The 18,286-nt window shown below is 36.7% G+C and overlaps 1 protein-coding gene across 1 annotated transcript in view; it reads right to left on the reverse strand.

Moving 5' to 3' along the window:
* The window catches only part of RYR2 (ryanodine receptor 2), an 814,256-nt gene that overhangs the window by 225,604 nt on the left and 570,366 nt on the right, over nt 1-18,286 (reverse strand). The window contains exons 38-44 of the mRNA XM_018042460.1: nt 17,563-17,763; nt 11,877-11,982; nt 10,318-10,461; nt 7,417-7,690; nt 2,487-2,601; nt 718-850; nt 415-518 (exon numbers count right to left, since the gene is read on the reverse strand). Coding sequence (XP_017897949.1) covers nt 415-518; nt 718-850; nt 2,487-2,601; nt 7,417-7,690; nt 10,318-10,461; nt 11,877-11,982; nt 17,563-17,763 — 1,077 coding nt within the window. The remainder of the gene's footprint in view (nt 1-414; nt 519-717; nt 851-2,486; nt 2,602-7,416; nt 7,691-10,317; nt 10,462-11,876; nt 11,983-17,562; nt 17,764-18,286) is intronic.

Genomic DNA, 18,286 nt, shown 5'->3' on the forward strand with positions numbered 1-18,286 from the left:
AAAGTATCTTAAATTTCTTGTTCTTTATAACTTAAAATTATATTACATATAATAGTATGTATTATATATAATAACATAGTATATTAGTCATTCAATCGTGTCTGACTCTTTGCAACTCCAGGGACTCTAGCCCACCAGGTTACTTTGTCCATAGAATTCTCCAGGCAAGAATACTGGAGTGGGGAGCTAGTCCCTTCTCTAGGGAATCAAACCCATGTCTCCTGCAGCACAGATAGATTCTTTACTGTCTGAGCCACCAGGGAAGTCTATTACATATAAGTGTAACACATTTATAATACATAGTATATTATAGTTATAACAACATAATTATAACTATTTATACCTAAATATCTTGAGAAACAACTATAAACAACTGTAATTCACACAAGCACAGCAGGCAGAGATTGTGCCTACCTTTTCCAGATCTGGCTCCCGCAAAGCTAAAGCTAGTTCATTATTATCCATCACCGAGGCTGCTGCCACATCCAGTGGTGTTGAACCTCTCATAGCTGGTGAGGCTGTTAATTAAAGCAGAGACGGAACAAAACCTGAATTGTACTCTAACTCTGAGTCCCATATAAAGGTTTCACATAGAATTTCATTTCTAAATACAATGCACATTGTGCCGATCCAAAATAATTTAAAGTTTAGTTTTAAAATCCAGTTTGTATAACCATTTTATCTTAAAGATTCAATGAAAGTCATACATTTACTTACCAAGACCAACACTGCTGTTTTCCAGTAAATAACTGAGATGATCAAACATAGCTTTCTGATTCTGCCTACTTATACGACAGAAGTAACAGAGAAAACGGCAACAGTTGGCCACCATCTTCGGAAAAGTGATTTCCTACATAAAGAGCGTTTAGTTAGCTGGGAAAGTAAAGAATCTTTGTTAATAGTGAGTTCTGAAGTTGAGGTCTCAATCAGATTGAGCATCCATGTGTGCCCATGTCTACCAAGCCTCGGGTACTGAAGACCTCTGAATGTCCAGATGAGGGCTCACCTAGTCCTAGAGCTACCAAAAATCGAGCCTGGCACTAACAGGAAACCTAACTATTGTCAGTGGTTTGATATGGAATTAATCTACAGCCCTATACTTAAAGGTAGCATGAGCCTACTTTAGAATTCAGGCAGGCTCAACTGTTTAGCTGCGCTTCCTTGGAAAATTAAACAATCTCACTGATTCTGTTCTGCAAAATTGGAATAACATGGATAATAATATTTACTTTAGGCAAAGGAAGGACAGTTCCATGAGGCATTTTGTAAAAAATACCCAGTTTAATATTTGGAACCACATAATAGGATGTTCTTATCATCAGCGTTGTTGCGTATTAAGATTCCAGGAGTTCAGATCTTCCCTGACTGGCACATGACTTGTCTCCTGTGATGAACACCCTTTCTGGAAGGTCTGCCTGCTGGGCCCCAGCAAATATATCTCCCTTGACATCTAGATCTTATTCTAGTATACCACGGATAATCCTCAAAGACTCCAAGTTCGTATTAAACAGAATATTTTACAAATATCTTTATAAGTTTGTCTAACCAAGAGTCTGAACATGAAAAATATGGACTCAGGAATTCAGTGGAACCAACTGTTGTCTGAATCAAGGAAATGGTTGGGTCTGGAGAGCCTGTTTTTGTTATGGACTTTGAATGTGATGGAAATGTATTTATTATAAAAATTAGCATACAATTAACTTATAGTTTCTAAGTATCTTCTAAATGAGAATATTATAGAAAATAGCAAGTTACATGGCGTTAAACAAATTATCAGGTTTCCCTGGTGACTCAGATGGTGAAGAATCTGCCTGCAATGCAGGAGACCTGGGTTCGATCCCTGGGTCTGATCCCTGAGTCAGGAGATCCCCTGGGAAAGGGAATGGCAACCACTCCAGTATTCTTGCCTGGAGAATTCCATGGACAGAGAAGCCTGGTGGGCTATAGCCCATGGGATCACAAAGAGTCAGATACAACTAAGTGACTAACATGTTTACTTTTTCAAGCAAATTATCAATATCAAAGAAAAAACTTCAGTCAGACCTCTTTATCTGCAGGTTACACATCTGCAGATTCAACCAAAAAGCAAAAATTACAGAATGTTCTCAAAAGCAAAACCTGAGTTTGCTATGTGCCAGTAACTATTTAGATAGCATTTATATTAGGTATTATAAGTGATCTAGACATGATTCAGAGTATATGAGAGAATGTGCATAGGTTTTACACAAATACTAAGCATTTAACCTAAGGGACCAGAGAATCTGGATTTTGGTATCTGCGCTAAGGTCTTGGAACCAATCACCTGTGGATCCTGTCAGGGTGACACCCCCACAGGGGTAGAAGCACAGCCACCTCTCAATCTGTAAGGGATTGTTTAAAAAAACAGTCCTAAGAGGGTTTACAAAATCCACATCAAGAATACACACTGAATGTACTCTAGGAGGTTGTAGCAAATGGCATCCCAAGAATTAAAGGGTTTCCTTTACCTTGGACTCTCCGCCTCCAAGGACGTTCACCATGACCTCCATCACTGTCTCGTGCATCCCAAGTGCCCTCATGAGATTAGGATGCTGGTAAAACACTTTATTGTTCATGATATCCCTAGAAAGGACAACACAAGGATAGGCGAAGCAAAGAGTTACAGCAAAATTTAAACAAAAATTTATCTGAGATTATGATAAGTATTTTGGAAATAATTATTGGGACATATGGACAAGTAAGAGAAATGATCACCAAACCTTAAAAGTAAATAAGGCTAATTGGGCTTTCCTCAAAAATACAGAAAGTTTTCCAAAGATATTATACAAATTGTTTATTCTTTTTAATTGCAAGAAATGTACTAATTAAGTAAATATTCATTTATATGACATAGAGTTTGGGACACTTATCATTCCCAATTCCATGGATATCCAAATTCAACCTTATTTTGTAGAGAAATATGAAGCAGTGTTATTCCTACATTCTTATGAAAGTTCCTATATAAATAATTGCTGTATAAGTATCTCTCCTTTTCATATACACTGTTTTTAGAACTATATTAATGATTTGTATGTTTAAGAACAGTGGTGTTATTTCCTGCTACATTTATGTTATTATTCTGGTGAAATTCTTTTAAAGGTGATGTATTCTCTAAGAGATACCAAACTAAACTGAAGTCCAGGTACAAGTAATCCTTCTTATTAAAAGAGACATTTAATTTAAAAAAAAATGGCAGGAAATGATACCTAAAATGTTTTATTATTATTGTATTACATATTATAACATGCATATAAAGGCATTTTTAAAGATCTTAATGTTTAACAATCATTGCAAAAGAGAGCTCGGTTAATTTTTACATATATCAAATCATGCAAGAGTCTTTTTCATAAAACATCTTTCTGTCACAATCAAAGCAAGAAAACTACATACAACTGATAGGAAACTTGAAGTTTCCTTTTGAATCTGATTACCTTAACTGAGTTATTCATCTATTCATTTAGTCATATTCTGGCTATATCAAGAAAGTGGAATAGTATGATTATTTTCTTTTAGTTTTAGTTCTTCACTTTTAATTTATTAATCACTTTGTTCAGGTTGTGCTTATGAAGACAGCTTTTAGGTAGCACTATTCAGAAAAATGACTCGGGGGCCCAGGGCTAATTGTGTGTGTATTCAGCTGTGCAGTCGTGTCCGACTCTGCAGTCCCACAGACTGTAGCCCTCCAGGCTCCTCTGTACATGGAATTTTCCAGCCAAGAATACTGGAGTGGGTTGCCATTTCCTACTGCAGATCTTCCTGACCCAGGGACTGAACCAGCGTCTCTTGTGTCTCCTGCAATGGTAGGCAGATTCTTTACCACTGTGTCACCTGGAAAGCAACCCAGGGACATAGGTCTGATCTAATTCATGCAAGGACGAACGAGGTAAAGGCATCCTTTCCTTCACAAATGATGGCAGCGTATTTGCCAAGAGAACGTCAGCTCTCAAACCACAGATGTAATCATGAGATTTCTCCTCCTGCTAATTCAAATCCTTTTACATGACCTAACTTTGGAAGGCATCTAATTTAAAAATCTCGTTTGCTTTTAGTTCCAGGTAAATTAAATGGATCTTTAATTTTACCACCAGCAGGCAGGCTGTCACTCATCAAATGTGTCACTTTGGGATCTTTCTAATCCCACAAAAAAAGTAGCATTTTATCTTGTTTCATAATCATTTTGAGTTTTATCCCTATTGAGTGATGTATATGTTAATAGCACCTCTTACTGTTACATGGTCATTTAGGAAGAAAGTGCTCCCCATTTCCTGGAAGGCTTTCGTTCTCATTTAATTAAGAAGACTTCTCACCAGACACTCCCTCAGGTTAGATTTAAGCACTAATATTCCCAAAAAAGGCTCATGCACAGACAGTAATAAATAAAGAACATAAAATTAGCTTATGTTGTTTCAGTCTCTTTGTCCCAAAAGTATACTGATTTTCAGTATGCAGTCATTATAAGGATTTCTGGAATATAACCTCTCCAGTCTATCATTTCAAATATTTAATAGTCCCACAGGAAATATATAGTATAATGTTTTGAATTTAAAATGTACATAAATATCACGTAATTTGTGTCTTTCCATACTTTTTTTTTCTTCCCCCCTCAGAATACATTTTTTAGCCAGAGAAAACATCGGTTATTCTGTTTCCTTAGTTGTTTTTCAAAGAGCCAACTCCAAGGTTTTTTAATCCTATTTATCGATTACTTGTGGATGGTAAAGAATCTGCCTTCAGTGCAGGAGATTCCTGGAGAAGGGAATGCCTAGCCACTCCAGTATCCTTACCTGGGGCATTCCATGGACAGAGGAGCTTGGCAGGCTACAGTCCACAGTGTCACACAACACGACTGAGTGACTCACACACACACACATTAGTAGTATTTTATTTTACCTACGTCACTAGATATCATTATCTCTTTATCTGTTATTCATAGAACCAAATTAGCTTTTTTGGTAGTGAGGGGCCTAAGTATTTGTCTTTTGCATCACTTTTCAGCATTCTACATTCCAGATTTTTACATATTTACATTTAGGTATTTCTTTCTTATGAATATCATATAGCTTAATTTAAGCTTTTATTTTTCTCTGGTTATTTTAATTCGCTTATATTTTCTTTTTTAAAGATTTTTTTGATGCGGACCATTTTTAAGTCTTTGTTGAATTTATTACAATATTGCTTCTGTTTTATGTTTTAGATTTTGGCCATGAGGCATGTGGGATTAGCTCCCCAACCAGGGATTGAATCCACACTCTCCGCACTAGAAGATGAAGTCTTAATCACTGGACCACAGGGAAGTCCCTCTCTCATATTTTCTGATTCCCAAACCATGCAAGCTTGTTAATGATTGCTTACATATATGCATACATGTGCCACTAACAAACTCCCTGAAACAGATTACCTCCCACTCTTCTGAATTCCATTTTCTTTTTCATATATACATACAGCCTTTAGAAGGCCTTTCAATGAGGGACTATAAGTAAACATTCTGAAGTTTCTGTGTTTTGCCCTTACTCTTGAATATGGAATATAAACTCCAATATTCAAATCCACATGAAGCACAAGCTTATGATGATAAAATTGTAGTTGAGTAACACATTCTAAATAAAGATTTATTTTGTGGTCTGTTAGAACTTTGTGACCTTTTGTTGAATTATGATCACTAGTTTTGCAGTTGAGAATTCTAAATGTTATTTCTTTTCAAGTGTCTGAAATTGGCTTTTCAATTTGCTTTCAAAATATTCTATTTATCACTGGCTTTATGGAGTTTCACTACAATCTATCCAGCTGTCGATGTGGAACTATTTGTACTCTGCTGCTGCTGCTGCTAAGTCGCTTCAGTCGTGTTCGACTCTGTGCGACCCCATAGACGGCAGCCCACCAGGCTCCCCCGTCCCTGGGATTCTCCAGGCAAGAACACCGGAGTGGGTTGCCATTTCCTTCTCCAATGCATGAAAGTGAAAAGTGAAAGTGACGTCACTCAGTCGTGTCCGACTCTGTGCTCTAGGAATAGGTAAATTCATGTTTGTCATCAGTTCTGAAAAACTCAAGCCAACAGCTCCTCCAAGTTCTCCTGCTATAGGTCATCTATTCTGTCTTTTCCATAAACCCTACTCGGCATATGAAGGATCTTATACTATTCCCCAGGTTTCTTAACTTCTCCATCAGTGCTGCATTACTAATCTCCTCAGATCTAGGGTTCTATTTATTAATTCTCTTCAGTTTTATTTATCGACACTTTTGATACTTTTATTAATCACTGCTCTTAATGCCAACTATCATATTTTTCACTTCTAGAACTTCTCTGTGGATATTTTTCAATTTTTCAAGGACTTTTTGTGTGTCTCATTTTGAGGATTTCATTTGTTTCTTAGCATTTTTAAACATTTTAGATATAGTACCTTTGTGTTCTCTTTCTGGGTTTCTATGATTTGAAGTTCTTGGGGGAGGTGTTCTAACTCTACTCTTCATTGTATCTGCAGACCTGCCTATGGTGGACTGTTTCCTTAGGTGCTCTGCACTTTCTGACCGGGGGCTAATCTTTGGTAGCATGGAGGCTTTTCCTATTCACAGTGAACTGAGTTGAGAAAGCATAGCTTCAGGCCAAATTTTATGTTTTGTATTTTCTCAGCTAGTGGATGCTTAGACTATGCATGAGGCATAAATGCTAACCCTGTCTAAGGCAAGCAGATGTTAATTGCTACATATAGGATGGATAAACAAAAAGGTCCAATTGTATAGCACAGGGAACTATATTCAATATTTTGTGATAAACCATAAAGGAAAAAAACATGAAAAAGATAACAAAAACATATCTATATATAGAAGATACATAGATATATCTAAAGATATATATGTGTGTATATATATATATATATGTATGAATCACTTTATTGTATATCAGAAATTGAGACAACTTTGTAAATCAACTACAATTCAATAAAGAAAATGTTAACCCTGAAACTTACATAAAGTACAACCTATGATGTTGAATTTTCAGAATAGTTGTTTTATCCCCCGTTATTTTCTCAGGAGACATGGAGAAACTTCTTTATTATCTCCTGCTGGTAATATTTGTACCCCTATGGATTTTAATATGTTTTTATTAATCTGTATGTTTATATGTGATTTGATATCACTGAGAAACTAATAAAAAAAACAAATCTAAGATATTTGTTATGTACCACAGCCACCTTGGCATCTAGCTGTAAAATTAGTCATGCTTTATTATTGAGCAATTTTCCTATTTAGCTTTAAAACATAATCTCTAGAATCTCATGATCATAAAATCTAAATGGTGTATTTATGCTAAAGTGCCCACTGTATTACTACTGGGATAAACAATTAGAAAGAAGACATGTATAAGTCAAAGGTTATAATATCAACAGTTAAATAACTTACCCTAATCCACGAATCATAAGTTTCTCTTCCTCTTTGCCCATTCTCACACTTAGCAGAGAACGAATCTGACCAAGAGATGCCAACAGATTGATGGTATCCTCCACGGAAACACCATTTATAGTGTAGGTCTTTGGCAGAGCCCGTACCAGACCCCCAATGCCATCATACTGTCGATGGAGCAATACAAACATGGCCCTCACCAGCTCAGGGTCTTCAATTACAGACTCTTGAGCCCATCGGACCATGGTCTCAGATATCAACTGCTGAAGAGTGGCTGCAAAGTAATCATGGATACTTCTTAAGAAGAGAAAATAATAAGGCAGATTAGATGGGCATTTCAAACATATTTCAGATAACCTAAAAGTGAAAGTGAAGTCGCTCAGTCATGTCTGACTCTTTGCAACCCCATGAACTGTAGCCTACCACGCTCCTCTCTCCATGGGATTTTCCAGGCAAGAATACTGGAGTGGGTTGCCATTTCCTTCTCCAGGGTATCTTCCCGACCCAGGGATCAAACCCAGGTCTCCCACATTGAAGGCAGACGCTACCATCTGAGCCACCAGGATATAACCCAAACTGGCATCTATAATTGTACAAGAATTGAAAAGGAATAATTTTTGAAAAAATATATTCTTTAAACAATTATCAGTGACAGTATGTCAATAAAGATGAGTTAACAGGCATGCAAGGATAAAAATACACAAATCTTCTTTAAAAACTATTCTTATAACTAAGGCATTTAAGCTATTTCAAAATTATAGCAGCTTTTCCAGAACTACTATTGGCAATCCACAGGGCAATCAATGGGCTGTCTTATCACTTTCATTTTCTTTATTTCATTCATTTCCTCCCAAAAGATCTGACATCATATATCCTTATAAAGGTCAGTCATGGTCATTCAAGGAGCTTCTTTTTTAATCCAACTGTCTCCTCATTTAAGTACTTAGTAGTAGTGACCTCATGCAATTACATTTCTACTTCAATTTGTATCCCTAATTGTCACTTAAAGTGTCTTCAAAGGAGTTGACTGTGAAGCTGTATTAAGTTGAAAAGTTATTGCATATATAGATGATTACTTGCAGTGTGATCAGCAATAACACATTTAAAAGCAACAGAACTTTCAAACCTCTTAAAATATATAGCAAAATTATCAAAGCTAAGTAGGGTTGATGTGACTGACTCATGTTATTGTTGTTGTTCAGTCACCAAGACGTGTCTGACTCTTCGTAACCTCACAGGCTGCAGCATTCCAGGTTTCTCTGTCCCTCACCATCCCTGGAGTTTGCCCAAGATCATGTCCAGTGAATTGGTGGTTCCATCCAGCCATCTCATCCTCTGTTGCCCTTTTCTCTTTCTGCCTTTAATTTTTCCCAGATTAGGGTCTTTTCCAATGAGTCATCTGTTCACATCAGGTGGCCAGATTATTGAAGCTTCAGATTCAGCATCAGACCTTCCAATGAATATTCAGGGTTGATTTCCTTCAAGATTGACTGGTTTGATCTCCTTACTGTCCAAGGGACTCTCAAGGGTCTTAATTCATACATAGGTACTAAATTCTTATCATCAATACACTGGCTGATTTCTGTTTTAATCTAGGCCTTATTAAAGAAAACACACACACACACACGCACACACACACACACACACGCACGTACACACACACACACACACACACACGCACACACACACACACACAAAAACACACACACACACACACACACACAGCTCAGATTACCATCTGAGAACCTGCCTGCAATGCAGGAGACTCGGGTTTGATCCCTAGGTCAGGAAGATCCTCTGGAGAAGGAAATGGCTACCTGCTCTAGCATTCTTGCCCGGAGAATTTCATGAACAGAGAAGCTTGGCAGGCTACAGTCCAAACAGGGTTGCAAAGAGTCAGACACACTTTACTTTTCACCAATTTTAACCAAATATAAAATTTAGATAAAATGCCAGTATACTTCTACATATCTCAAAACCATGTAGTCATTGTTAATAGGTCAAAATCATAAACCTGATAATAACAGAAAATGCTTCATAAGAAACTTTGAACTCTGATTTTGAAGGCCTGACTCAAATGTGGTTGTGATACTGAAAAATAAATTTGGAAATAATTATATGGATAAAAGGTTTCCATTGTTTAGTTAGTGGGAAAAAAGACAAAATTTGCATGAGTTTGTTTTTTCCTTTCCATAAAAGTTGTTAATAAACTGACACTGCCTCTTAAATGAATGGAGTCTCAGAAGTGAGACAGTAAATCAGCTGATCTCATAGACCTACTTCATGAACCCTTTCTGGATGAGTGTGTAGGTCTGAGAGACCCGTTGCCTCAATGTGCTTTATTTGGTTTCACAGGATGAATCAGAAATGCATAAGGCTCTAGAAAATATTTCCAAACCAAAATATAGTTACAGACAATATCTATTTAAACTTTTAAAAAAAGGTTTATTTAACTTGATGTAAGAATATTTGAAGGTCAACAGTAAATATTTAGATATGAAGGCTAAATTACTCATTTTATACTTTCTCTTGATAGACTCTGATCCAATTCCTTTTTTAATTTATTTATTTTAATTGGAGGCTAATTACTTTATAATATTGTAGTGGTTTTTGTCATACATTGACATGAATCAGCCATGGGTATACATCTGTTCCCCTAAATCTTTCCTTCTCTAGGGATAGCCCATCCATCCTTACAAAACTGCCATCTCTCAATCTGTTCCTGCAAATATAGTCTGATGCTGCTATCTACTTCTGGTGGCTATGGGGATCTACTTAACAATCTGATTCTTGCAAGTTGCAAATTCAATTTTCTCACTGGTTCATCTAGTATGATATTTGTTCAAACAATGAATAAATGTCGTGGTGGAGTCATTTTGGCAGTGCCCTTTCATAGCTTACATGACTTCTTGGAGTCACTCTCAACTGGCTTTTCAGCTTGCTTCTTCTTCAGATATGTCACCTTTTCTACCAAGGACAGCAGGCGTCCTCTAATAGTTAAATCGTTGTTTCCGTCCAGAGACCTATCTTCATCCAGCTCAATTCCTAGTAGGAAGAAGACAAAGAGGAATAAGAAAAGAACAAATAATGTTTAAAAAATACATTGAGGGGAAAGAATTCTCAGGTTTTGCAATTTTTTCCCACTCATAGCTTAAAGCAATGCTGCCATGCCTAAAACATCTGAGGAAATCAAGTTGAGTGATCTTTTCCACTAGCATTCACAGGTAAGATTCATTCATTGCTCTCTTTTTCTGCTTTCTCTTTCCCCCTGTTTTTGTGAGACTGGAACTATCAGCAGCTAGCACAAAATATAAAGCCAAGCAGAGAGCAAAAATACTCTTTTAGTAGTTAAAATCCATTCTACTACTTAAGCTAACCTTAGACATCTCTTGACCTTGGGCACTGTCTAGACCTATGGTTCTGCCCTCCCTAAACACCCTGCTGGCTTTTTATCCTCCTTACTTGCCTTCAAAAATATCAATATTTTAATAATTTGAGAGACAGAGAGTGCATATCTAGTTAGACATCTAAAACTAAGGAATATTTTATGTCTGATGCAATAATTCTACCATTTTAGAGTATCCCTTTATTTATAGCATATGTGTGTATATATTTATTTATAGTATAACCTTCTGGCAGTAATTTAGTGGTTCTCATTCATAAGCTGAATTAATATACTTTTACTGTCTTCATTAAAATAAAATACCACTTAATATATGACTAATTTGTTTTCTTTCATCGAGACACAGACTTATTCATATCACTCCATAAAGAGAGGAAAAAACCAAATAACTGGATTCAGAACATCCAACCAATTCCATTTTTAAAGTTCTTAGAATCAAAAGAGGGGCATATGTGCTCAGTCAGGTCCAACTCTTTGCAACCCCATGGACTGTATAGCCCGCCAGGCTCCTCTGTCCATGAGATTATCCTGGTAAGAATACTGGAGAGGGTTGCCATTTCCTCCTCTAGGGGATCTTCCCGACCCAGGGACTAAATCTGTGTCTCTCACATTGCAGGCAGATTCTTTACCACTGAGTCATCTGAGAAGCCCCCAAAAGAGGGAATAATTGCCTCAACAGATTTGGGATACGGACCTACAACTTATCGAAGGAGTTCTTTAGGCATTAATTAATTTCAAACCTGCCAGATTTCCCATGTCAGTCCTTAAGAGGGGCCCCTCAACCAGTTGAAATATAACAGTCTATGAACAAACTTCTTAAGACTAAATCAACTTAAAACTTCCCTCTTTGACAAAAGTACCTGGTTACATGCCCCCATTCCCCAGGTCACTAAAGGAAGAAGACGGAACAAGAAAAGAACATTGGTCATGTTCTGCTTGGCCTTAATGCCTTTCTGATCTCTATACCCCTCAAGACTTTCCACATCAGAACTTCTGTACCAATATATGTGTACTAAAATATATATTCAGTAAGAGTTAGAGGTCAGGAAGACCCTACCACAATGTGTCATCAAATCTTCGTGAAAATCCAAGAGTTGGTCTCGGATTTCTTCAGGACACGGACATTCACTTTTGTCATCCTTAAAATTGAGAAGCATATTGATCTGAAAGTTTAGAAAAAACAAGAGGAAGAACTAGAGTAAAAGAAAAGTGAATCTAGGAATAGCATAATAAAGAAAATTATAAAAATCAAAAGCGTTCAAACTCTGCTTTTGAGTATTCGTGGACTCGTACCCAACAGATGAAAAATCACTGTCTATTTATTACTCAATCCAACAAATAACACAATCAAATAATTCAAAGCTTAGCATGCTAAAATAGTCATATTATTTGAGTCTTCTTTCTCAATTTCATAAAATGTTAGACCTGTGTATACTTAGTGTTCTTAAACCAATTACGACCTCAATTTACTTTTAAAATTTTTATTATCCTTCTAGATTTTTTTTCTAGCTAATTTCCATGCATTATTGACTATTTTAAAGAACTATTTGTTAGAAAGATACAGAAAAGAAGGAAAACCAAACAAAACTGAAGAGCTATATAATGGATCACTATGCCTTTTCTAATATTAATGGTTTAATTGAACAAACTGTAAGAAACTTTCTTCCATTTGTTTTGTTTTAGATACAATAGTATTAAATTCATGAAGGAAGAAAAGTCTGTTCCATAATTTTCTTTTATGAAACAATTGTAAGTTTTCCTTTTAGAGTTTTATGTATGTAAAATTTTTGTTACACTATTATTTTGAGAAAATTACAGATTCATATGCTATTATAAGAAATAACACAAAGAGATCCTATGTACTCTTTACTCTGTTACCCCACTATAGTGACATCTTGCAAAACAGTAGTGCAGAATCACAACCAGGATACTGGCTCTGATACAGTCAAAAGAGAGAACAAGTCCATCACTTCAGGAGCCCTTCTGTTAACCCTTTTATAACCACATCCTCTTCACTCTTGCTTGCTCTTCATCCCTAATTCCGATCAACCACTAATCTGTTCTCCATTTCTATATTATTGGCATTTCAAGAACATTATACAAACAGAATCATACAGTATGTATACATACTACATACATATATAATACATACATGTATTCCCATATTATCCTTTTGCCATCTGTAGTCTGTAGCGATATCTCATTTCATTTCTGATTTGGTAATTTGTGTCTTTTTTACTTGCTAATTCCTTTAGAATTTTATTGGTTTCACTAATTTTTTAAAATAACTAGCTTTTGGATTCACTGAGTTTTTTAATTGTCCTCTTTGCAGTTTCATTCATTTCTCCTCTGTTCTATATTACTGCCTTCTTTTCACTTATTTGGGGCTTATGTTGTTCTTTTTCTAAATTCTTGTGATGGCAGTTTAGATTATTATTTTGAGTCTTTTGCTCTTTTATATATAAGTATTTAATGCAATAAATTTCCCTCTCACACAGTTTCGGCTGTTTCCACAAAGTTTGATAAGTCATATTTTCACTTTCTTTCAGTTCAATGTATTTTTTATTTTTTTCTTGAGACTTGTTCCTTGAACTAAGTGTGTTGTTTAGTTTCCAAGTGTTCAGAGATTTGCCTGTTATATTTCTGTTACTAATTCTAATTTGATTTATGGTCAAAAACCATTCTGTATGAAAAAAAAATCAATTCTTCTCCATTTGTTGAGGTTGTTTCATGGCTCAGGCTATAATCTATCTTTGCAAATGTTTCAGACATTTCAAAATAAAACTGTATTCTATTATTGGGTGGAATGTCCCATAAATGTATAAATATAAATTTCTATAGTGATAACACTAGCATTCTTGCTGATCTTCTATCTTGTCCTTCAAATATTTAGAAAGAGGTGTTAAAGCCTCCAACCTCAATCCTGTATTTGTCTATTTCTCCTTTCAATTCTATGTTGACTTCACGTATTTCGCAGCTCTGCTGTCTAGGGCATACACATTTGTCTTCTTGGTGGACTGATCTCTTATTCTTATATAATGTTTCTATCTATGATGATTTCTTTGCTCTGATATAGTCATCTTACTTTAATTTTTTATAACATATATTTTTCATCCTTTTTACTTTCAACATATCATTACATTTTAAGTGAATTTCTCAAAGACAGCATATAGTTAAGCCAAGCTTTTAAAATTCACTGTCAATCTCTCTTGTGTATTTAAATTATTTATACTCATGAATTTATTGATATGTCTGTCATTTTACTTGTTTTCTGTTTGTTTTCTTTCATTTATTTTTCCAAAGTGCTTTGGGTTCCCTGAACTATTTTTAGGATCCTATTTTGAACTGTCCATGGTATTTTTTAGTGTATCCCTTTCCATAGCTATTTTGGTGGTTACACAGGATATTACATTAATATATACATAATTTATCTCAGTCTACTGGTATTAACACTCTATCAGTTTAAATGAAACACAGAGACTTTATCTTCCTTTATGTCTCTTATTCACCACCACTGAAAATACAATTGCCTTAAATATTTAGTAAGCATACATTGAGAATATATCAGAGTTACCATTTTTGCTTTGCCCATCAAGCATAGTTTAGAAGGCTCAAGAGGAGAAAAAAATTGTATTTACCCTTATTTTAACACTTTCTGTAGGGTAAGGGAGTTAGAGAAGGCAAGGTTCAGAAAAAGAACAAGACCAGCACTTTACAGAAACAGATCACCTTTAATGAAGCGAGAAGGGGCAGCAGTCAGATTGGTGAGCTGCTGCACTAACCCAAGAAAAGGGTAAGTATACATAGGCATATATGTGGAAAGCTACTGTCTTAAGGGCGCCCATTCTTCTCCAAGGTTGTTCAGAGTAGTTATCTCTTAAACGGCTGGGGCAAGGAATTCTGGAGATCAGCCAGAAGCTGGGACCGGCTTGAGAGGTAGGCTTAATCAACCTTAATGTCCATTTTTTTCCTTCTGGTGAGAGAGTTTTTGTTATGCATAACGGTGGAGAGGACCCGGAGGGGAGTTTTAACTCCAGGCTATTCTGAGCCTTGTAACTTTCCTTCACTGTCTGATGTTTTTTCTTCTTTCCTGATTTTTCAGATTTTCTTCTTTTATCATTTCCTTTCTGTTTAAAGGGCCTCCTTTAGGTATTCTTTCAGGATAACCCAACTCTGGTAGTTTTCCTTCATTTGAGAAAATCTTGATTTCCCCTCAATTCTGAAGGATATTTTCATTGCATATAGAATTATGGGTGACAGGCCTTTTCTCTCAGCACATGAAAAATGCTGTGCCACTTCCTTCTGTCCTCTGTATTTTCTGATGAGAAACTCATTGCCAATTGACTTGTTTTTCCCTTACAAGTTTCATTTGTTTCTTGGTGTTATCAAGATTTTTCTCTTTCATGTTCAGAAGTTTGACTACAATATGCTTTGACTTAGATTTGGGGTGTATCCCATTTGGAATTTACTCAGTTTCTTGAATCTCTATACCTTTTGCCAAATTTGAAATCTTTTCAACCATTATTTTTTCAAGAATGTTTTCATTTCACTCTCTCCTATCCCTCTGGAAATCTAATGCCATAAATGTTAGACCTTTTGCTATATTGGCACTGGTACCCCCAGCTCTATTTTTTCACTGTTATTTTCTATTTTGGGGGCTAAATAACATCTATTCTCTCTTCAGTGCAATAATTTTTTTTTCTTTTTCCCCTCCATTGTGCCTTTTAATCCATCTATTGATGATTTTTAATTCGGACATTGTATTTTTCAGTTGCAGAATTTCCATTTGGTTCTTCTTTGTAGCTTCTATTGTTTTTGCTGAAACTTTTTTATTTTTGTCATCACAGAGTTGGTCTCTATTGATTGCCATTTTTCTTTCAAGTGTTTGCTGGATCTTGGTGTGATGAGTGGTTTTTAACTGAAATCTGAACATTTTTGGTAGTACACTATGAGACTCTGGAGAGGGAAATGGAAACCCACTCCAGTATTCTTGCCTGGAGAATCCCATGGACAGAGGAGCCTAGCAGGCTACAGTCCATGGGATCACAAGAGTCGGACACGACTTAGCAACTAAACCAGGAGACTTTGTTTCTTATATAAACTTCTGACTTCTTCTGATACCATTACTGCTAGGTGGCATACAAGTCCATTTCACCACTTGACCTCCCTGAAGGAAAGAGGAGACCTCCTTTCTGCTGGGTGAGGCTGGGAACAGTGGACCTGGACTCACACAACCCTGGCTGGAAAGGGTAAGAGCACCTTGATACACCTCCCTCTGTGGCCTTATTGACCCTTTGGAAGGGATATGCCTCATTACCACTCAACCAGGATAAAGTCTCAGCTCCTCAGGGCCCCAGCTGGAGCACCTGTGTACAACCTGGTGAAAGCAGAAGTCCAAGCTCTCCACTCAGTGTCTGCTGGTTTGGGTGGGGGGGGGTGGCACAAGGTTTACTGTGGTTTTCGGCTGGAGTAGCATGGCCATTACCTAAAAGTCTTCCTTCTTGACAGAAAAACAGTTTTTCTGGTTCTTTGGCTAGACAGAGAAGGTATTTGTTGAGGCTTTTCTTGGTGTTTCTGAGTTGTTGGCTTCTTTAGCTCCAAGTTAGTCATAGATGAGGCAAAAAAAATAATAATAATAACAACCCAGGGCACTCACCACCATGTCATTCCTCAGCTCCCAAGTTCCAGAGCCAGTCTTTCCTCTGTCTTTCATAGCCTTCTTATGTTTCCTTTTGTGTAATGTCCAGGGGTATAGTTGTACTTAGAAGGAAGAATAGGCAAGAGGTATTCCATCTTTTCAGAAGCAGAAGTTTCCCAATAGTATTTTCACAAATGGAGTTACTCTGGGAGAAGCTGGATTTGTTCTCTGCTCAATAAATGTTAATTACAGCAATAAACACAATTCCATGCCCCTTCCCTCAAAGATTTTACATTCTGATGAGAAAAAGAGGAATTCTACAATTACTCCCTAAGTACCTCCATTCAGAGCTATCTTGGATACAGAGGGAAAGAGCAAGGTAAGATATTGAAGATGAGATCTGTATAAGTTATCCCTTTTGACCATCATAGCTACTGGCTGAGCATAAAGTTCATTTGGGTTTTTCTGTATCATCCTATGGAAAAACCCAAATAAACATTTTGACCAACACAATACATTTTGGTAATTTGTCACAGTCAGAGACCCATCCTGAGGCAGATGACAGAAAGCTCACAGCCCTAGAATCGCTCCTTCTTGGATTTAGGCATAGGCTTCTGACTTGGGAGACCTGGGTTTGGAGGTGAACAACCAGAGGAAGACCCACAAAGAGGTGATCAATATTCCTGCAAGATTGATGGCAGGGACATGGGGTTCTTCTAGGAGACAGAAAATGAAGAGTATTAAGTCTTAGAACCTGTCAAGGGTTCCTATTAGCTGGGGTGGTGCTGTACCAGCCGACGAAGACCCCCCTGTGCTTGGATACTTTTCCTACTTGAAGAGCTTCAGAATCTGGCACACTGGCTTCCTGCAAGGGTCCATAATATGCTTAATACCTTTTAATAAGTCTCTCACTTGTTTAAACTAATCAAGTAGATTCTATTGGTGAGACCTATGAATACTGACACAATGAACTTAGCCAGTATAAAGAAAAACAGGAGAAAAAAAAAATACACTTGCAACTTCTGGTAAAATTCTGCAACGTGTCAAATACGAATGAACTAAAACCCAAAGTAAGGAAGGAAGACTTTTCCGTTCATTCTTATACCTGTTCTTGAGGCGGGGATCTGAATTCCTTTGTTTTCCTGGCTGTGAGTGCAGCTGACATGTTTAAGGCTTGCATAACTTCATTATATCGGAATCGTTGATTGTCTTGGAGCTTGGCTACAAAGTCATCTGAAAAGGCCACAATGGCTTCTATCCGGTGCCGGACCTGGCAGTCACAGAGGTACTGAAGTAGCAGGCACATCTAAAGAGATGATTAAAAAGACACCAAGTTTAATTTCTGAAATTTTCAATAGTTAATATATATCAAATCAAAATTTGTGACAGACACACTTAGTTGTCAACTCTTCTCCTTTATTAACAGAATCCTGATTTTATGTAGACAGCAGTGTGCTCAGTCCAGGGGATGAAATACAATTTGTCTAAGCTCAAATGGCAAATACCCTTTGATGTTCCTTCGATGAACACTTACTGGCCATCCTCCTCTGCAGCTAGAGGGGCTATAGCAAATGAGGCAGATGAGGAAAAGTTTGCAAGCGGTCTTCTGGGAAAGCATTTTTACCATTAACAAAAGACTAGAATATCCTATTTTCAAAAACTGGCTAATGGCACTATCACTGATGGAAGAAGGAGGTAACACACTTTAGGATAAAAACCATAAACTGCGGATCACAGAAGGATATTACGGTCCAGGTTCCTGATGACACCATTAAACTACTACATTCATTCTAGAACTGTCTACCTCCAGACTCTGAATGTACGTTAAC

The sequence above is a fragment of the Capra hircus genome, chromosome 28 (genome assembly GCF_001704415.2).
Source record: "Capra hircus breed San Clemente chromosome 28, ASM170441v1, whole genome shotgun sequence".
NCBI lineage: Eukaryota > Metazoa > Chordata > Mammalia > Artiodactyla > Bovidae > Capra > Capra hircus.